The sequence below is a fragment of the Vidua macroura genome, chromosome 1 (genome assembly GCF_024509145.1).
Source record: "Vidua macroura isolate BioBank_ID:100142 chromosome 1, ASM2450914v1, whole genome shotgun sequence".
NCBI classification, from domain to species: domain Eukaryota; kingdom Metazoa; phylum Chordata; class Aves; order Passeriformes; family Viduidae; genus Vidua; species Vidua macroura.
Window position 1 is genome coordinate 104,586,096 of NC_071571.1, and position 21,989 is coordinate 104,608,084.

The following is a 21,989-nucleotide window of genomic DNA, read 5'->3' on the forward strand; positions in this document are numbered from 1 at the left end:
ACATGTTGTGATGGCCTGATTTTTCTTCTCCTGTTCAGAAATTAGGGTAGCCTTGGGATGCTGTAGGTGTTATGACCTCCAGAAGGTGACCTGGTGTTTGCAGGGAACCCAGTCAGTCAGACTCTTCATAAACCTTGTGTGCAAGTGGGGCAGCAGAAATGGCAGTGATCCTGGGCTTTATTGCTGTGTGAAGCCCCCCATTCAGAGATCAAAACAGACCCAGGTCATTTCATTGATTCATAGAAATTAAAGGTAAACAGGAGACAAAAATGTCACCCTGTGCATCCAGGTGCTCTGAAACAGAAATGAATATATGCATTTTGTGAATTTAGGGTTGTCAACCCACGTGGAAGGGGTAGCAAAATAGAAGAAATCTTAGTATCTTATGCTTTACAAAGTTGCAAACAGCGAATTTTGTTGCTGCTTTTTTATCAGTATGTAAGTGTCCCATGATGACTCCACACAGCTATAGATAACCTCTTCATGACTGTCATTATAGTTGATATGATGTCTACCCTAAATCCCACTTGATGCCAGTCAAGGCTCTTGCTCCACTGTTAGCAAATGCTTCATTACTTTCTGTCTGCAAGAAGCTTGAATGTATTGCAAGGCTCTTATCAGCCCCTCTTTCTATTCCCTTTCCCAGAGTAAACAAATCCAGTTCCTTAAATGTTTTTCCACTGGTCACATTTTCTAAAGCTGCTATTGTTCTTCTTACTCCCTTCTTGACACTTTTCAGTGCATATTTTTCAAAAAAATATGAATCAAAATCTTAAATATAATATGCTGTATACCTCTCCCTGGTGCTGTAGAAGACAGAACACCTCCAGCATTATGTCCCTCAGAAATTCATCAGACCTTCATGCTGCTTCATTTCTGCTGCCTAACCCACATCTTCCTCACCACTTTTCACTTCTGAGGTCCCCACTGCTGCTGCCATTACCCTTATAGGAATGTAGTCAGATTCAGCATATTTATGGGTTTTTTTTCAGATTGCTCCGCTCTTCTTTAAGTCAGGAGAGGATGCCAGTGGTGAATCCCAGCCTCGTCAGTGTGATACTGAGCATGGATCAGGCACTCTTCCATCTTTCACTGATCCCCAAATAGCTGTGATTCCTGAAATGAATAAGTTTTTGCATGTTGTCATCATGGTGCTGATAACTTTGTAGGCTAGGTAGGCTAGGATTTGGGTTCTTTTAATCACTGGTATACCTTTCTGTCCCCCACCCTTCCTTTTTCTTTTTGTGATAACATAAGCTATTTCTGTAGTTCACTCATGAAAAAGCCATGTGGGGCTGTTTTAAAAGCCTTTCTAAATATAGGCTCTGTCATCTGTACTACTCTACTTCCTTTTTATCAGCTGGGACAGATGCCCTGTCAGAGAGAGTGAGAGAGGCATTACTCTAGTTTGACATGACTTTTTGATACAATAACATTGGCCATTTGTTGTGTTTTGTTCCTAATCTCATTATTTTTACATTACTCCTAATCTCATTATTTTTACAGCATTAGAAATCATTCTACAGTGTGCTCCAGTAACTTGGCTATTAGAAGGATTCTGGCTTTTCTGCTCCTACTTTCCTTTGTAAGTCTGGGTGCTGTGCTTGGTCTTTTCATTCCTTTTAGACCTTACCTGGCATCTCTGGCATCTGCATAGCACTGGTTAATGGTTTAAAGATGATTGATGGTGGTTCCCCAAGCACTGTAGGGACATTTTCAGTGCTCCTGCTGACTTGAAACCACTAGGCTGACTGATGTGTTTGCTCTATTCTTCCCTTACTCCATCCAACCTGAACTTGCACATCCTGTGTGTCAAGTGAAATATGCTCCCATTATCTGGTCCCAGCTAGCTGCTGTGAAATGAGGCACAGGAGAATTCAGCCTTTCACATGTTTTGTAACAGGTCTGGTTTTCCTTCCAAAGTATTTATAGAGGCTCTCTTCTTATTGTTTGTCACATCTCTTGGTTAATTCTAAGTCACTTGGCATCCTAGTCTTCATTTCTCCTTTTATATTCATCCCTGAGTCATGTGTCTCTGGTTCTGCTTTGGTGTACAATCCCTTTTTGATATATTCCTCCCCTTCCCAGGTCCTTTCAAAGCTTCTGACAGTTCCTGTCCCCAGGTTTGCTTGCTGAAGTTTCCCCAGAAACACTTGGCTCCATTTCCATTTTGTGGTGGTGCTGCAAAGGGGTGCTTGTGTGCCTGGGATGAGGGAGTTTTGGGTCCTGACAGGTAACTCCTGTCTGCAGTTCCCTTTTTGTCCCCTTTGAAAGGTATGTCTGGTGGTTTTAAGGTGCCTTCTCCGTCTCCTCCAGATAACAGTACTCCTTCCTTAGATATTGCCTCTGGTTTTCCTTTCATCTTCATCAAGAAACTAAACAAATCTGTATCACGCACCTTCCTAGAAGGCCAAACAAATATTTTAAATCATGCTATATCTTGCAACACCTCCAACCAGCTTCTTTTATAATTGCTGATTAACACCTCCCTGCCCTCCCTGCAGTCTCCCTCCTGCATCTGTGCTTGGGCCCATGTCCTCTGCCACCACATCTCTTAAATCATTTAGCCTGGAGCACTCTCTGCTGGCAGGATGGCAGCTCATTTGGATGCTTAGCACCTTTCGCCATTGGTTTTCCTCTTCTCTGTTTTCTTATTACTTTTTTGACTTTATTTTCATGTCTTTTTTTTTTCTTTTTGATGTGTTGACTCTGATGGGTTTGTGCTTATATGTGTATATTTAAGATGCAATAGTGAACTCTCAGCACAGCCGGTGTATTTGTGCATTGAAGCACAAGAGTTGAACTTGCTGGGCTGGAGCCCCACAGCCATGTCAGACAGATGGGGTACCCATCAGAGCCCAAAGGAGGGCTGTTGCTTCCCCTTCCCCATCCTGGAGAGGTCCAGCCCTCCCCAGCTGAACCACCAGGCCCCCAAAGTCACACTGGTGCCAGCATGAGAAAGGTGACAGGAGCATGCATTTGGGAGGGGGCATCCAGTGGCCCATTTGGGGTTGTTCCCACCCATGTCCATTCAGGACACATCTCTGCAGTCGCTTTGGCTTGTTGATGTCCACTGAAGTAACTGTAAGGCCAAGGAAGTGCCTCCTCTGCAAGGCTTCCTGTTGCTGCTGGCACTGGTGATGGGTCAAGAAAGAGCTGGTTTTAACTCCTGGGGACCCTCTGCCAGGCGTTTGTGGCTTGGGTGCCTCCTACTTGTGAGAGTGAAACTCATCCACATTAAAGAGGATCAACAGAAAATTATTGTTTTCCTAAAAAGGAACCCAACTGGAATGAAGTGAGCTGAGGTTCAGGCAGTTTGATGAAAACAGTTTATATTTCAAGCTTAGAAGTCAGCGTTCTGGTGTATATTCTTTTCTTGAAACATATATTGGCATTTCTGTCACTGCTCATTGCAGCAATATTGTTCTCCATATGCTCTTCTCATCAGCATCTCATCATTATTGGATAAATATGTCTCTCATTATGCAGAAAATTATTTTTGAAGTATGGAATCATTATTTTGTTACATAATTTCCAAATTTGGACCTTTGCAAAGATTTATAACAATCTTCAAGAATTACTGTAATTAAAGGAGAACTTTCTACAAAGAGAATTAATCAGATCAAAGAAGCATTTAAATGTAAATCATTAATCCGTGCATTACAGGAAATAGTGGCTATGTATAGTTCATTTAATTATATTTGGTTCAATTTTGTTTTCTCATTACATCATCATTTATTTAGAATTAATTTGCAATTTCTTGTCTAATGTGACTTCTGTTTGCTTAATATAGCAGATATTTTCACTAGCATGTATTTATATATAAATAAAGGTTTATTAATGACTGCAGTGTTAATTAAACTGTAGGCTCTGCTGTCAATTAGCTGTGAATTTTGTTGCTCTGTGGATGCAGCACAGAAGCTCTGTGCTCTGAAAACAAGAGGTAGTGTCAGGTTTTTGAATGTATGAATTTATACAGTAGATTGGGGCTGTCACTTGCTGCAGGGGACCAGGTGACACAGAGGACAACATGGTTTTGGTTCTCCTTATGGAAAAAAGTAAATTATGTTCTCTAAGTCTACAGTGAGTAATTGGTAATGGAAATGGGAATCTCCCAAGCTGCAATAGGTTGGTAGCTGAAGGAAAGAAGGTCTGGGTGTTGTGTCAGGATTTAGGATGTATGGGCTTCGCATAAGTGGTTTGCAGGTTTTGTAATCCTTATGTAATGCCTTTGTGTAGTGTGAGGGTGGGAAAAGATTTATTCTCTGTGATTTGGTTACATTATAGATAAAATTATTATAGAATGCCATGTTGATTTTTTGAAGTTGTGTTTCAATACTTTGATAGTATATTAATACCTATACTCCCTTACCTGTTGTCAGCAGCACTAAAACACGGACATTTTAATATTTTACTGATATTTTTATTTTACACTGCTGACAGTACATACATATTTAGCTTAAAATTTTAGTAGTAAATTAAAAAAAGCTAGTTTTGGGCTTCCCCTCTCCCCTCCACCCCTCCCTTTAATCAAAAGACTTAATTTTCATTCTGATTTTCATTCTGCAGCCAAATGTACTTTTGCCTCGGACTATCTGAGGCAGCATCTGTGTTAAGTTTGGACTCAGCTAATCTTTTGGAATCTTTGAATGCTGGGTTGTAAGCCAAAGTGTAGCTATCCAAGAGCACATCTGGCTTGCATAGTATTACCTCATTTGTATAAGGTAGTGCTCCCAGTTTCTCTTCATCGCTTTGTTTTCTGCTTGCTGGAAAGGGGAATTTGATACAGAGGCTGTGCTGGTAACAGAAAAAGTTTAAGGAACTTGAGTGTTTTCTTTCTTCCTGTGCTGAAATTCACATTAGAAGTCGTGGTTTTGGTACATAGCCAGTTATAGTAAATAATCAAATAAGAATAAGAAATTCTCAGCCAGCTGAGTGCTTGATAAATGTTTAGGCACTACCAGCTATTCTGTCAGGTTTGCTGCATATAAACAAAGGTAGAGTAATATTTATGTTGGTAAATTTCTTAAGATTACTGTTATTTCTTTCAATAAGTGAAATTACCTCTTCCTAGGAGGGTTGTTGTGCTACTTATAACAAATGAAATGCTGTCAGAGTTCATGCGGATAAGCAGCTGTTTGCTGAGGAAGGCAAAACAACTTATTGGTTTGCACTGAAAGAGGAATGTTGTTTCCTGCCTTGTAATTTAGGTATTTTCCATCCACTCTAGATGGAAAGAGATAAATCTTAACAGTACTCTCATCTGAGGAGTTTGTAAGCAAACTCGTTGCAATGTGTTTGCTTTGCTTCTATTTACACCTGTAAGAGAACAGTGTGGGAAGAACAGTATTTTGTTCTCAGTATTTGTTATTAAACGTGCTGTGTTCATGGGGAAATAAAGACATTTGGTATTGGGCAACCCTGGGTTTATTAAATCCATCTGTTGTCTGACTAATGATAGTAATATTGTATCCAGGAAATCTCTTACACTGAAAGATTTGATAAAGCACATGAAGTTTTCTAATAAAGTACTCTTAAAGCTAGCAAGAACTCATGGAACTGGAGTGAAAACCAGTAGCTTCTAGAGAATAACTCAGTATTGTAAGGCTATGCTTCATGCAGAAATGTCCGAGAAGAGTATAAGAACCTCGTTTGTTGTTCCCTGAGATTCAAAATTATAACTGGCAGGAACAGTAAAACTTGTTTACATCTCATCCTACATGAAGTTGTTTTTTATGGGGCAATTTTAAATGTCTGTTTCCATGTTTGCAAACAGACAGTATACAAATGTTCATTAGGAAAGAAGGGTGCAAAAATGAGCTTTCAGAGGCATGGTAATGGCAGCTGAAAGAAGACAGACTTTTGGCTAGCAGTGGCTGGCAATCTGATCCTATAGAGAGTAACACTTCTTTCTAAAGAGAAGTATATATCATACAGCAAGTTTTTATTTACACTGCTCTAAATAATATCAAGAGGGGGTAAAAAGTATTACAACTTACTTCACGCATTACTCTTTATATTGGTCAAAGGTGCTGTTTCGTATTGTTTGAGCAATGATTTTTGTAGCTGTAAGTTAGGCTTTGGTAACTTTCTAATTCATGGTTTCTGGAAAAGAAAACTGAACACATAGTTTGAGTTTACTGAAATAATTGATTAATTTGCATTTCATGTCCTCAAGCACTTGGACAAAACAGGGTGGGGGGTGGGCAGGGGCAAACTTGAAACATTTGTGGAGACCTAGGTGCTTTTAAAGCAAGGCAAATGTAATGAGTGTCAGATGAAGAACAGTTTATTCCATGTTGATTTGACAGATGTGTAAAGCAAAAATTCTGAGAGATTAACATTGTTGTTCAATTTAATGTTTAAAGCGTACAAAAAGAATGGCTTAGGAGAATTGAACATGGAGGATGGGTTTGAGTGATTTACATTGGAGGAACTTGTTTATGCTTCCTTTGTAGCAAATTGAAGTCGCTCTAGTATGTGATTTATCACAGCTTAAAGCAGGAATTTAAAATAGGTCAGATGAATCCCTCTCTGAAACGTCTGCTTTTCTGCTCTGCATTTAAAGTGACCATCTCAGATATGGACAGCTGGAGTTTGATTAAATGAACACCTTTCTCACTGTCACATTTTAAGACCCAAGTTAATTATTGCTTTTTTTAGATGCTAAGGACAATTTGTTAAATAACACATTTCAACAAGTATTTTTTTTATACAGTTGTGCCAGTCTGAGTGTAGAAATTTACAATGTGTTTCTAAACATGTGTCACATGTTAGTACCTTGAAAATGTGGCCTGAAGCCTAAATCTGCCATGTATGCTTTCTAGTTCTGCTTCTCCCCCTCTCCTCACACACTGAGCAGGAGCTGAGCACAGGCTGAATACTGTGACTTGCTTTGCTCTGCAGAGGTGTGTATTCACTGGAGAGCTTAGCCTTGAAAGTGCAGAATACACAAGTGAGTCTGCAAATAGTAATTGGCCTCGTTTAAAACATTTTCTGTCAACCAATTTAGCTTATCAAACATTTAAATGAAGAAAAAGAGAAAGGTTTGTACTTTCCTTATGTTCTATAATAAACTTGCTTCTACTAGTAAGCACTGTAGTGTATGCTAGGAGTTCATAGTGACTTGCTAGCAGTGAATTAGCAGATGCATGTTTTGTGGAATCACCTATAATTACACAGTAGCCATGGTTACCAGGTTAAAGAAATCATGTCCTGATGACTAACAGAAATAGATTGCAGCAGACTGGTTTGCCTTCAAGTTGCTTAGTAGCAAACTATTCAAGAATAAGTTTGAGAGGTCTGAGAACATACGAATAACAAACATCAAAGCACACTCGCTTTGCTGAACTGACACAGTCTGCTTTTTCAAATCTTTGTTTTGATAAAAAATCACAGTATTTTTTTTTAAGTTTGGTTTTGCGAGTATTTAGTTTGAGAATTGGGTGCCAACCACATATTTGCAACAAAACTATGTAATTAAAGTAGCTAAAATGTTGAATGAGTATTGCTAATATTTTCATTTTTATTTAGTACTGGACAAAGTTAAGTAGAAACATAGACTTTTCACATTCAATGGAATTTGTATTCCCTTCATTTGAAATCTAATACTTAGAATGACTTAATGGAAGTTTTTATGTTTTCTTTTAGATGCTGTAGTACTTAGAAAGAAATGACAGAAATGTAGATGAATTCAAGTGGGAAGGACAGAACTGGGTTTAAGGGCAAATATATGTCTGCACTGTATGTATGCACAGTGCATACAGAAACATTTCAGATGTTTCTAGTATGTATAGAATCATAAAATCGTTTAGGTTGGAAAAGACCTCTAAGATCATCTAGTTCAACTATTAATAAATTGCTTGGAAGCATCAAAAGTACTTGAGTACATTTCCAAAAGGGAGTGCAGATGTTGAGGAGCTCAAGTCCTGTTGATTTCAGTGTAAAGGACAAAAGATTTAATTTTTCAAGTTTCCACATGGTTTAGAAACCCAAACTCCACTGGGTTTTGTTAGATTTAAGGCCCAATGTGTTACTCTCCCTCTATGAATTATGAACTATATATTCTGTATTTAACTTGCATATAAGTCCTATAACGTTTGTGTATTACTATGTAGAATAAGATTTTTTGGCAATATTTTTTCCCAACAGTACAGATGCATTTAGACCTGGTCTTTTGCAGCAGGGAAGCTTTCCTAGGGATCCTGGTTGGGCCAGTGTGATAGGCACTTAAGTTTTAAAGGCTGAGGATATTGAGACTAAAACTATCTGATCTTTCTTTTTGTATGCCTAGCTTACAAATTCACAACCATGAGATTGTACTCAGTAGGTCTGCTCACCGTGTGTTGCAGAATTACCAACCATGACTACAGAATCGGGATCAGATTCCGAGTCCAAGGATAAAGAGCAGGATCAGGAGGAGAGCCCTGCGCAGGAAGGGACGGCGGAGACCCAGCCGCAGGAGCAGCAGCCGCAGCAGCCGCAGCAGCTGAGTGAAGAACACCAGACCGCGCTCGAGCAGTTCTCGGCTGTGGCAGCGCACAGCACGCCCGTGAGAAAGGAGCAGGTAAGGCAGCCCACATACACACGCTCACTGCACGCAACTGGCTGAGTACCCACCTACTGCTCCCAGGAAATAACCATCCCGGCACGTGTGGAGTGCAAATATATATTCAGATACGCATGGAAGGGTGTTTGATGGGATGCTGTAGATCTGGGCTGGTTGGTCTTTCGCATTTAAAGGAAAATTGTTCTCATGCAGAATGTTTTTAAATTCACGGCGGGTATTTCTGCCCCCAGTGCTTAAACAGGAGGGCAGTCTCATTAACTAAGTAGGAAACATCTTCGACCTTGCCTTTGCATTAGATAGCAAACAGTGTCAGTTTTTATGAAGCTGAAAATGTTTTCAGAGTTCATTTCTTTTGACACCTGCTGAACACTGATTTCATGCTTGCTTGTCTGATGTGTGAGCCATGAGGAATGTGTGGTCCCTTAAGTTTCTCATGGGTCTGAAATGACTGCATTATAATTACTTGAGCTATTCATGTAATAGGTTTCAGAAGAGCTATTGCGTGCTTTTCCATTTAGTTCATTGTTGCACTTATTAAATTTCCAGAAGCTGCTTTCTTCTTTCCGTTAATAATTTCCAGTCAATAGGATTAACAGGCATTTTTCTTCATGGGTAAATGACACACAATTAGCGGGGTACCTGCAAATCTCTTCCTTTGGCTTTGTAAGGTTATGACCCTCATCTGATTACATTTACCTTTGGAGAGTGGAATAAGCCAGTCTAGCTCCTCCTCTTCATCCTTTTAAAAACTCTGGCTGTTTGAAGTGTTCTTTTACTTGGTTGGGGTAGACAATTCTGGCAAAGCAATTTTGATCTGTCAAATAGATCAGGAGTTTAATGGAATTAGTTTTGGGAAAAGGAGCAAAGCTTCTCCAAAAGAGATAGGTGTTGAATAAATTGGTCATTGATTAAAAGTGTAATTCTATCAGTCTTAGGCATAAGTATTATTATTTCTATAGATGTTTTTTCCTGACATCTTCAGTAATCTTTTCTCTTCAAGTTTCTTTTCACATTAAAAATGTAAAACAAATAAACAACAGCAACAAAAAACTCCAAACAACAAAATAAGCCCAACTCCAAAATAACCACACACACAAAAAAAACCTAAACTAATTTAGACACCAAGCCTGTCCACATGTGTTTAGAGGTGTGGGGTGCTCTCATGTGCTGCATGATCCCTTTCTTTCCCAAAGATCACCAGGTAACCGGTTTCAGTAGAAGGCAAGATAGAAGAACTGGGTTAGTGAAGGGGATATGTGACACCTTCCTGCTGAGATTACCAGACTGAATCCAAACGTCCATGCTGTAAGCACACTGCCAAATCCAGCTGCACTGATAGGCTCAGTGTATTTTGTAGTGCCTTAAGTGTCTGTATCTCAGGAAAGGAACATTTAAATGCAGCACTAAGAGACAAAACTGTTTGCAATAGTGTCATTAAAAAGCCAGAAACTGAAAGATCTTATTCTCCCTCTTGCTGTCCATACTTGCAGTGAGGGAGTGGATTTTTGCTCTTACTTGTATGAGAGAACCTTGGGAAGGTAGATTAAAGTTAGCAATCCATGAGAATAACTTTTCTTTGTCATCCTATGCACATAAACCCCCCCCAACATTTTAATGTAGGTGAATAACCTTTTCATATTGAGATTAACAGGTATTAGATAAATGAGTCTTTCCTAACAGGTGTAATAATGCAACTTCACTTTCTGCCTGCCTTCCTGTCTCTTTGAAAAAGAGAAGGTGGCATCACACAAGGTTGGGCACCAAAGTTTCTGAGCATACCATAAGTAGATAGGATTAATGTGTTCTGCAAGTGTGGCAATATCACTTCATACCCCAGTGAGAAGCTGCAAAGCATCCAAGATCTTTATTGCTGAATCCCATGACTCCAGAGGCGTCCTTTGAGAAGAGGTCCAGCTTTAGAAGGGCTTGAACATATTGTGTCATACATGAGAGAGATTATGCTCAAAAATGCAAACCCTGAAGCAACTTGTGCTGCATTAGTATTTAGTCCATAGCGCTTAAAGAATACTGCAAAAACAGAGCACAGAAACTACAAACAAAAACCAGTGCAGAAATACCTTGGACAAAAATTTAGGAAAAAAAATGAAGCTATGCTTGCAGAGTAAAAAATAATTCACTGTGTACATGGGTCTTTCACTGGCCATTTTTTTCCTGGATTCCAGGATGTCAGGTTTTTTTAGGAAGAAGAGACTTAATGCAGTCTGAAAGTACCTCAATGCCTGAACATGTCAGCATAGTTTGGGGGAATCTTCTCTAATAGTTCTTGGCATGTTTTGTTCTCCAGAAAAAATGAGAGGAAGACCTTTTGGATGATTTTAACCTAGATACATTTCCCTGATCTTAATGTAGATGGGAACCTTAATAAACAAAATAACCTCAGTAATATTTTTTTCATATTTATAAATAAGCAAAACTCTGCAGTAGTATTGATATACTGACTGTGTTTATGAAGGAAAATAATGACCAGTCCATTGGGATTCACACAAATTGCTTGCAGGCTGAGTATGGTTCTGAGGTTTAAATGGATGAGGGGTGTCCTTGTGGATTTTTTTCTCAAACAGCTTTTCTGTTTTCTTGAAAGAGATTGGTTCCATGCTGGGCTATTTTGTTGGTTGATTTTTGTTTGAGCACAGTGCTAACTCTGACATGAGAAATGTAATGAGCCACTGGGTAAGACAGTGCATTTTTTCCCCATCACTGGAAATTTATTTTTTTTTTTAACCCACATACATGCATGTGCACCTTTCCTGGCATATTTCTTTTGACAAAACATACATAAATAATCACAGCCCCTCTGCCCACCAGCAACAGTGCAGTTCTGCACAGAGGCCCAAGCAGGAGGCGTCTTCAGTGTTGTTTATTTCTCATTGCACGAGGCTGGACCCCTTGCCAGCTGGCTGCAGATGTGGTAGAAGGCTAGCTGGCCTCAAACCTTGCTGTGAGCCCAGGGGGTCTCTCCCTCTTCATCACAGCTGCTGTGAGTGTTAAATGCTCAGCAAACAGCTGATCCACTTACATATACTGAGCCTTCATCTCTCACCAGTTTTCAAGGTATGTGAGGACCTTGACATCCAGGCACAGAGCTGCAGTCCAACTGCTGGAAGGAGGAATTTCTCTTGTGCTGGAGCTAGACGGGGGAAGAGATGGCTGGTGCTAGGCTGCTTCTGAGGAAGAACATTCATGGCCCAGGAGATGCAATAGATTTTTAAAGCAGCTCTTCTTGCCTTTTTATCTTTTAAGCCCCACTCTTTTCAAGTTTCCCCATCCAGGAATGCCCAGGAGGCCATTGCTGTGTCCTCCTTTCAGGGAAAGGAAGACTGTGAGGTCTTGCTATACCTCTTTGTAATTTGCTGGGCTTTGGTGGGAGCTAACACAGCCAGCTCCAAATTGTCCTTTGCCCCATTGTCAGAAGGCAGAGGAGAAACTTAAAGCTTGTTTTTATTAAATCATTCAGGGACAGTACCCCGTGATTTAGAAGTACAGTATTGTTTCAGGTTATATGATGCAACATTGTTCTGGTCTCAAGGCAGCTTAAAGCCTTCAGATGGATTTGCTCCACTCTCATGAAGGTTTATTATATGTAATGAATGGAAACAGACTTGCAGGATTAATATACAATATATTTCCACTAATGCTTGTTGCTTATTACACTGAAATAATTCAGAGCCAGAGTAGGTTGGGGTTTTTTTGCATTGTAGTGAGATAACAGAAAGATGTTTTTATTTAACTTAAGCTTTAGCTGAGGTATTACTGCACTCCTGTTGAGGTTTTGTTTGGAGTCTATCAAGGATATAACTGATGAGAAGGGTAATGACTGCAGCACAGAGCTGTTGCTAGGAAGGGTGAAATGCTGTAGAGCTGTTCTGGCTTTCATCTAGTGCTGTGGAGAGGACTATGGGCTCTGCTGCATCACGGTAAATTCAAATGGCCTGACCCTCAGTTAAACCCAAGCAAAAGCAACCATGGTCACTTACTTCTTGCCCCTCTTCCCTGCCCTATATTTGTCTTCCAAATAGCACCTAGTACTCTCCAGTTTGAGAGACTTACTGGGCATCAGCAGAGACCAAAATTCAAAATTCAAAATTCATCCTCTCATCCTTGGGGAGCCTTTAACTTTCCCGTCAGCATCCCCTTACAAATTTACACTGTTCAGGGGGGATCCATGCCCTCATTCAGGGACTGTTTTCCCACTGACAGCAAAACTAGTGCAAACTTGATGGTGTTTTTCTATTCTGTATGACACCATGGAAACATCATATTATTTAACAGGTACAGGACTTCAAGGTAATATCAAGAAAGTGTAGGAGTATCTGTTCATCAACAAAATTTACTGATTACTCAGTATTTCCAAAACACCAAAAAAACAAGTAGAGGAAGCACAATTGGGATTTTGTACCTGTGGAAAAAGTAGAAGCCTTGAAATATTTTCCTTCTTGGGTATTCTATACATTTTGGAGGGAGAATGTAGGGCTGGAAGGAATATGGGAAATCTTTTCAGGACTCTCTCCTGCATCAGGGGCTTTCTTGTCCAAGCCCCAAAAACAGGTTCACTTAAATGCTTGGGTGCAGCATGTAAAGTGAATTGCAGGGCATGATTGGTTTATCTTATTTCAAAAGGTATCTTCCTTTTCTCTTTATAGGCCACAGAGAAAGAACAGGAGTTTGCTGCTGCAAGTGCAAAACAGCTGGAATACCAGCAGCTAGAGGACGACAAGCTCTCTCAAAAATCTTCATCTAGCAAACTTTCTAAGTCTCCTCTAAAGATCGTCAAGAAACCGAAAAATATGCAATGCAAAGTGACACTCCTGGATGGATCGGAATATGCGTGTGAAGTAGAGGTAAATGGCTTTTTGTCATCTTTTTTTTTTTTTTTTCATCCTGTCAGGAGATAAATGGTGAAAATTGTGTTTCTAATTTAAGAAAAAAGGTGAATGGCGTGATATTTCGCAGAGAGATACTTCCATTGTTTTCTCTGGAGGTTGTTGAAGATAGTGCACAGATTTGAGCTAGGTGAGGGATTCTGAGCACTCCCTGAAGCAGCCAGAGACTGTGGATTAACATTCTGTTGGCACTTGCCACAGCAGAATGCAGAAAGCAAAGTATGGGCAACAAAGCCCATAACAAATAAGGATTTTGATCTCACTGGACTTTTCTTTTCCTTGGTTCTTTACTGAGTTGAGTCTTCCATTGAGTCATTGTCCATACAAAAATTCTGACTATTGTGAGATTACTGCAGGCATGAGAGACACCCTGGGCAAGCGGGGAAAATGTCAAGCACAAATACCAGTGAGAATGGAGAGTTTTGTGTGCTTTTCCGTGATGTCTGTGAATCATAACTGTGTTGGAATGTTACTGGCAAAAAGATGCTGTGATTTTTCTGTAAGGAAGCTTGCCTTCCCTGCTGGGACTCTGATAGGAACCTACTTTTGGGAGGGATGATCTTCGCTGTCACTTAAAGCCAGTCTGTGCCTGTGGGCAGGCCCATGCTAAGAGGATGCCTCCAACTCCAGAAGGCCAGAAAAGCAAAAATTGGGCGCATTTAGCACCTCAGAGTAAGCACAAGAAAATTCAGCATCTCAGGGTGGACCCTTTTTCCATTCAGTCACTGTCATCAAGGTGACTTTTGGGCAGTGGACCAGCCTGTCCTGTTTTAGGTCAGAAGGTCATTCACACAAGATGAAGCTGAGCCTGATCAAGCAGTGGCTGCAGAGGAAGGATGAGGAAGAGGGCCTGGCTAAGCCAATAGTCCTTTGGGTAACTGTGGAATTCCATGGAGAAGAAAAGCCACTGGGGAGAATAGGAGAGTATAAAGGCAGAGATGAATAGTCTGCAGGCTTGAAAGGGAAATCCACAGGAGCATGGAGAAGAAAAAGGGGCAGAGAAAAGGAGTACCTGATTGGGAGCCAAATCATGGCATGTTTACAATCATGTTGCACTCAGCCCAGTTGTCCTTCAGCTGCTCTCATTTTAGGTGCATTGGAGAGTGGCAGGTGAGGAAAAACCTTATTGGTTTTTAGTTACCCCTGGCATTACAGTTGGGTCAAATGTTGTCATGCTAGGAGTAAGCTGCAAACAGAAGCTGGTATTTTACTACTCTTACAGCAAATTAGCTGTCCATGTGACTGAGTATCTTTTCATTTCACTGGCCAAGTCCCATGTTGTTTCCTTCAGCCTAGGACTAGCTATCTAGGACTAGTCACATCTTTTGTGACTATTAAGTGGTCATTTCTTGACCTGCAGTCTCAATTTTGTCACTCAGGGATAGTGTGGGAGCCATTAAACTGGAGGAATGACTCATACTGGCTTTGATGGAAAGAGTCAACTCATTTCAGCTTTTGCCACTTGCTTGTAAAATGTGAGTCACTTTTTGGAATACAATCAAGCAAATCTTACCAAATAAGATTTCTATGGAAATCTTGTCTAGCAGGCTGAGCTTTATCTGAGGAATCTAAGATGGAGCAGAAAGGGAGATTTGTTACGTTAGATTTCCACTTATGCAAAAAAATGCTGTTAATAATGCTTTTTATAGAAAGTTTCATTCTTTCACTAAACTTGAGTTCTCTTGAAGCATAAAAATGCTGGCATGTGGAAGCCATCATATTTTATTGCTTTTCAGATTTCTCTGCTTTGCAAGTTCTGAATATCTCTTGAATAATGTTCAGTATAAGTTTTGTATGAATTTTTTCTACTTACATTGCTGAAATATTTTCAAGTTGTATTGACTATCATCAGTAATCATTTTACCTGCTTCTAAGATGATCAGGCTTCCCAGGCAGAATGTAATATTTATGAGAATAGAGCTCCTAAAAGGATGGCTTTTCAAATGACTGTAAAGCTATGATGGTGAGTAGACTGTGGAGCACATTGAAACAAAGTTAGTTAGGAGGAACAAATATTTCAGGGAACGAGTGCAGCTGGAGTGGTGATACACCTTACATACCTTAAACAGCGTGATTCAGACTTTGCATCCTTCCTAGGTAGTATTATCAGTATGTTGTATGTATTGATGGTACAACTACAGGTGCTTCCGTGGCACAGCCCACTCTAGCCCATGGGCATTCTTGGTAGATCCAAAGGAAGTGCACTTCTTACATGCATGAAGTTTAGCTACAGCAAAAGGATGCTGAGTCCAGCCAAGACAAATGATGTGACTTTCACTATGTTTTTTCTCCAGAGGAGTAAAAAAGTATTCACAAAGGGAGTTAGTAGGGCAGGGAAACTGAGAGTCTGTCTCAGGAGACATCCCAGGAAATTGTGTAGGAGGCTGAAGGTGAAGTTCTACAGAAGTTTTGGGTAATAAAGTTCTGTGTCAGTTACACAGAAACTCAATGCTGCAGCGTAAGAAACAATCTATCATATTTCAGAAAAATGCTATCATATTTTAAGGATCACTTTCATGTGAAATCACTATATCAATTTAAATGGGGGGAAATGTATATATGCACAAGCATACATACATATATATATATATATATATATATATATATATATATATATATATATTTTCTTCTCTGTTAGCAGCACACAAAGCCATGAAGTTTTTACAGAATCACAGAATATTATGAGTTAGAAGGGACCCAAAAGGATCATTAAGTTTAACTCTTAAGTGAATGGCTAATACAGGGATTGAACCCACCCCCTTGGTGTTATTATCACCATGCTGTAAGCAAGTGAGCTAATCGCAGTTCTTTCTTTTACACACACACACACACACATATATATATATATATTTATAGAAAAAGAATATATATATAAAGAATTAATCTTGGGAAATTTACTGACCTCCATAATTTGTTGGGTGCTTTATATAAATATATATAAAATACAAAATATATAAAGCGCCCAACAAATTATGGAGGTCAGTAAATTTCCCAAGACTAATTCTTTAAAAAAAAAGGGAGAGGGACAGATAACATGGCAATCAGATATTTAATACTTCCATTCATTGTGTTCAACCCACATATCTGCATCTTTCAGAGTGAACAGTGACCCAAGGTAGGGATATGACAATTTTTAGATGTGAGTCAGAAATGTCATCCTGTGTTGTCAGTTCCTTTCTTTCTGCTCCATGTGTATCATGCTTCTACCTACTGAAGGCTACAAAACAATGTAATCTGGAAGGACCAGAAACTTAGAAACCTAATTTTGAGCTAGAATAATAGCTCTGTCAGTGAATCTTGATTTGGATGCAGGCCAGGTATTTATCTCTCCAGAATTGCACTCCCTAGTCTGGGAGTTGGGGATCATTATAGAATCCATCAGTTACTCTATAAAGTGCTTTGCAAATGACAAATGCTTTTTATGTATGTTAAATATTAATGTAATTTAAAGGAGCTTATTGCTCTCCAGTAGAGCACAACCTGCAGCTTATCAATTATGTGTTCATCCCACTAATGACCTGGCAGCCAACATGGCATGTACTCACAGATTGAGACACTTCTGAGGCAAGTTTGGTTAATCCATTATGCCCTTGCTGTCCTTTGTTTCAGAAGCCCCTCTTTCTTACTCCATATTTAATTCTGAGCATTTTCACTGTCTGCTGCTGTATCTTTCAATCTCTTTCACATTCAGTGCTTTGCATTTGTGACACTGAGGGTTTTTTCATGTTGTATGAGATGTATGAGGGAAAGTGTAGCGGAGCTAACTTCAAAGCTGAGGTTAACAGGGGGTCATCTAATGTAGTCTCCATTCAGTGAAAGGATCTTAAACAAATACCAGGTAAAAGCTTTCCCTCGTGGCCCTGCAGTGGTACTGCCTGTGTGCTCTATCTGTCCTGACCCAGAAAGTCTTTCATGCAGTAACACATTACAAGCCAAAACCAGCTTAAGGAGGTTACTCAACCTGTTCATTCATCCTCTTCCAAAACCATAAACCACCAGCATTACCATCTGTACCCCCGATGCTGCTCTTGTCCAGATGCCTGCAGATGGTAGTGGCAGCCTTATTTCAGAGCAGGGTTTCCTTTCCAAGGTGGGATGGCCACCTAATGGTGCTTGCCCTCCCCAGGGAAAGCTGTTGGCTTTTAGAGAAGAGGTATTTGTGCATTGACATTGTCCCGTCTGCCAAGACAAACAGCCTCAGGGCAGCTGTGTGTTTCTCCCACGTCATGAAGAACCTGGAGATTTCTGAGGGGTGTTGGATCACAGAAGTCAATGCAGTCCATTCAGAGGGACAAAGCATGGTGGTTTCCACCTAGATGTTCACCCCTGCTGGCAGTGGTTCTCCTTGGGTTGTTCATTGTGCTCTCCCAGCCAGCATCATGCTCAGAAATATTGATTGTCAAAGTGTCCCAGGCCAGAGCTGTGGCCAAAACTGCACTTCAGATTGTCTCTTTTAAGCAAGTGAGACCTATGCTTTGCATTCATTGGTTTGAAAAGCTAAGGAGAAAGCAAGATCCAAGACTGCAAATTAATTTCAGATAACCTAAAAAAGGTAATGAACACGCCAGTTCAAGTTTTTCCTAAGATTCAAGAAAACAAGCAAAAATAACTTACTTCTGGGTTTCTTCAGCTTTAAGTAGGAGTTTTCAAATGCTGTAGTACAATTACATTTTTTCTAGGATTTATTTCCCTTGTTGTTCATATCTGCCCCATCTCAATTTTCTGTTATCTAGACCACTGCATTTTAATTAAAAGATGCAAGTGGAACAAGCTGTCATGCTCTCCATTACACATAGCCTAATTTAAAGTGTCTTTCTAAAATAAGTTGGAATTTGTCTTTGTTTCTGCTCTAAATATATACATGCTGTCATTCACAATGTGAGGGCAGAAAGCTGTAACATAATCTGTCTAAATAAATGGTAAAATAATTAGATTTAATTTTGAAAGGCTCAGCTGTCTGAGGCCATTGGTAATTTATACTCTTTCATCATTCCTGTACCACTCAGACTTTCTTATCATGCAGGCCACCAGTGAATGAAAACAAATGTTTCCATGGCAGCCTCTCTGTGGCATCTCTGCAGCCCTACATCAAACAGCAAGTTGACGTAGGATCCAGATAAGCTGCACAGCACATGGAGAAACAGCATCTCACAAAGTATTACTGTTAACCCCACTTCTGTCTAAGTTGGGGGTCAGCTGAAGTAGAAAGGGACTGGTAAAAATGCACTGCATATGGGTGTTTTTAGCTCCAGTTTCTTCAGTCATGCTGCCACTGCAACCTGGGCAGTGGTTCAGTGTCCCATACTGTAGCCACTGTTACACCTTTGTAATGAAGCTCTGGTGACTTCCTCCCTGGTGGAGAGCCCACTTTCTTAATGGATTTCCCCACATCCTCAGGCCACATCAGAGTAGCATGCTTGAGTTCAAATAGCTAGAAGTTTTCTTTTCGTACATTTAAAACCAGGATTTGTAACATGGACCAAAGCAGACTGAAGTGAACTGGTCCCTTTCTGCCCTACACAAGTATGGGCTGATAATCCTTTTTGAAGACAAAATGGACATGAAATAAATGGATTCTCTAATAGTTGAACTATTGCTTTTTGCATGAATTTCTCATTTTCCTGTTAAAAAGTGAGAATACATGATGCTTCCTTAAAAAATAAGTCACTGAAGATTGTCTTAGGACAGGCTTGAAGGGTTGAGAACAAGCAGAATTATTTCTGCACTGCCACCTCTGCCAGCAATGAAAGAGAGCAGTGGCTGCCTGTGCTGCTTTTCCTGACCTGCAAGACTCCCTCTGGAGGAAACATCCTCCTGTGTTTCTGTATGATAGAGGAGGAATGCATGGCCCCCTGGTGCCCCTCCCCATGCAGTCCCAGCTGGCCCTTCCCTGGGAGTTTGTGTGTGTGGACCTGCAAGCCACTTTTGCATGGGGAGTTTAATAACATCAAATTTCTCCTCGGTTTTGGGGTAGGTTTTAAGGTCAGGAAGGAAACCTTGTAATAAGATGCACTCTGCATTCTGAAGGATACAGTTTCAGTTACCCCCCTGCACATTTTAATTGTTTAATGAATTCCACAGAGTCTCTTGCAAATGGCTTTACATGTGAAACTGATTACTGAATGCAAGAGGACTTTTATAAATAAGTCTTTTCCTTTTGACCTACTCATTGTTTACACTTCACTTAATTTAATATGAAGACCTTTGTTTTGGGTTTTGTTTCTTCCCCAGGATATATTTTAGTAAAAGTGACTGGGTTGAGAGGCATCATCACTGTTACACAGCATGTTTTCTGTCCCCAGACCCTCTAATTAGGGCTGACTTGGATTAGCCAGGGGATTCACTTAAGATCTATGTTACCTGACACATGTCAGTAGGAGTCTGAGTATTGCCTGAATATGTTTCAGCTGAATAAAGTTAAACAGTTCTTCTGACTTGCTTTTTCCAAATACCCTAGGCCTCTTTTTGTGAGTTAAAATAGTTGTCAATTCAAGAAGCATAATGATCTGGAAATCAGCATCAATGTCATGATGATCTCATAAAGATCAACCGTGAGGCTGAGAAGAGAAAGGTTTTTTTCTCTTCAGTTTGGTAATTAAAACAAAACCAAAAGTGTTTGGGCTCCCTTTTAGTGATTATGGCTATTATTCTTATTTCACTGAAGCTAAAGAAATCTAAACCAAAACAATCCAGTTGAACTAAGCCTTTTGGAAATGCCACAAGGCTGAGGGAATGGGGCTGGAGCATTTCTGCCTTGCCAGGGGAGGCTCAGGTCCCCCGCAGCTTCTTGTGGCTGGGAACGTCTGGGTTGTGTGGTATTCAAGGAGAAGGTCTCTTATAACCTTGGTCGGGAGACACCTAAACATTTAGACAGATATTTTCTCCAATTAATGTGCAGGTATTTTAGAGACAGAATGAGGAACCAAGAATTAAAACTAAGCCACTCCTTTAGATGTACCAAGTGAACAGCAGGTGGGGCCTTAAATTACACATTTTGGCACATCAGAGGACATGGTCACAATCAAATGCCAGAAGCTTAAAAAAAAAAAAAATTGCATACATTTTCTCCACATCTACATTTTCTAGATCTAATCCTCTTAACTAGTGTCTTTTGTTAATAGTTTCTGAAAATTTTTTGTGCAGTGAAATGTTGAGTTTATCAGGCAAAAATACTCTTTGATACCTTGGAGGTACCAGCCATTTTTCATCACATTGAAAACTATTGTGAGCAGTCCACCTACACTGACAAATACTTTCAGCTGCTCTGAAACTGCGTATATTTTGGGGAATAAATGGTTAGCTGAAAACTTTCTACTGGAATAGTGTCTCTGGTTCCCTCCCTTTGGGGAACCAGATGGACACAAGCCAAGCAACAGGAGCTTGTTCTCCATCTGGCAAAGATTTTAAAAGCTAGGTTTGATCATGCACACTCAAACTGAGGTACTGCAAGGTTCATTGCTGGTTAACCTGTTTGCAAGAGCCTGGGAGAGGATGATCTTCCACCTGCCTTTCACTCCAGACTGAGAGATGTCTCTTGGCTCCAGGGGTCCTGTCCTTGTCACCATTTTTGCTGATGGCCTCACCAGGGTAAGACAGTCCCTTCATGTTTGTATTCTCCAGGCTTATTGCCTGGGGTGGTCTTGGCCCCAGAGAGCCTCCAGCTTTCTACTAGAGTGCCTTGTGCAGCCAGCACCTAACTTCTGCATGTATTTTTTAACGACTGCTGGAATATAAATTTTAAAAAGTGTATGACAGGCTTTGTCTTTTCCCTTTTCCAAATGAACACTCAAAGCCTTCTACTGTTTCTGTACAATGTGTACATTCCTCTACCTCATGCCCAACCAACACAGAAGTTGCTGATTTTCGTGTCACTGCCCAGTCACGCTCCTTTCAAGCTTCCCTGCAATTTGTCATGTTTCCTGCTCTGTTTCAGTGTCAATGAAGTGCCTGCTGCTTGTTCCAGTCCCAACTGAGCTGTCTAAATTCATCAGCTCTGTTTCTAGTTGCTCCAATTTATAGGTGCTGTCCCCACGTTTACACTTAGAATTGCCATTTCCAGACCCAAACGAAGTAAATCTTCACTTTATTATCATCCTCTAAATATATTAGCATGTCAAAGAAAATGCCTCATGGGAGATTTTTTTTTTCCAGTTGAGCCCCATGCAGCACTGGGCTGCTTTCATGTTTTCTCATCCTTGTCTGTTGACACAGTGAACAGAATATCATAGACAGGACTGGGTGGTGAAATATCTGCTTGCAAAGCAAAGTGTTGATAGGGCAGCAAGGTCTGTCTCTCATGGTTTATCTCACTCTGACAGAAATGGTTTTGATCTGAAGTGGATAAAGCTTGGATGTAGCTTAAGAACAGGATATGTTAATTTTCATGAAAACCCCAGCACTGATGGTACAATACTATCTAAAGTACCCCAAATCTAAAAGCCTGATCATCCTGCTCCCTCTTCTGCCTCAAGAGCATCTTTCTCTGCAGTGTAGTTTTGTTTTTTTTTTTTCCATTCCAG

General features: G+C 40.2%; 1 protein-coding gene across 23 annotated transcripts in view; it reads left to right on the forward strand.

Moving 5' to 3' along the window:
* The window catches only part of EPB41L3 (erythrocyte membrane protein band 4.1 like 3), a 97,112-nt gene that overhangs the window by 22,692 nt on the left and 52,431 nt on the right, over positions 1-21,989 (forward strand). For all 23 annotated transcript variants that reach the window (XM_053973889.1, XM_053973967.1, XM_053973926.1 and 20 more), the window contains exons 2-3: positions 8,352-8,566; positions 13,231-13,428. In XM_053973889.1, coding sequence (XP_053829864.1) covers positions 8,363-8,566; positions 13,231-13,428 — 402 coding nt within the window. In that variant the 5' untranslated portion in view covers positions 8,352-8,362. The remainder of the gene's footprint in view (positions 1-8,351; positions 8,567-13,230; positions 13,429-21,989) is intronic.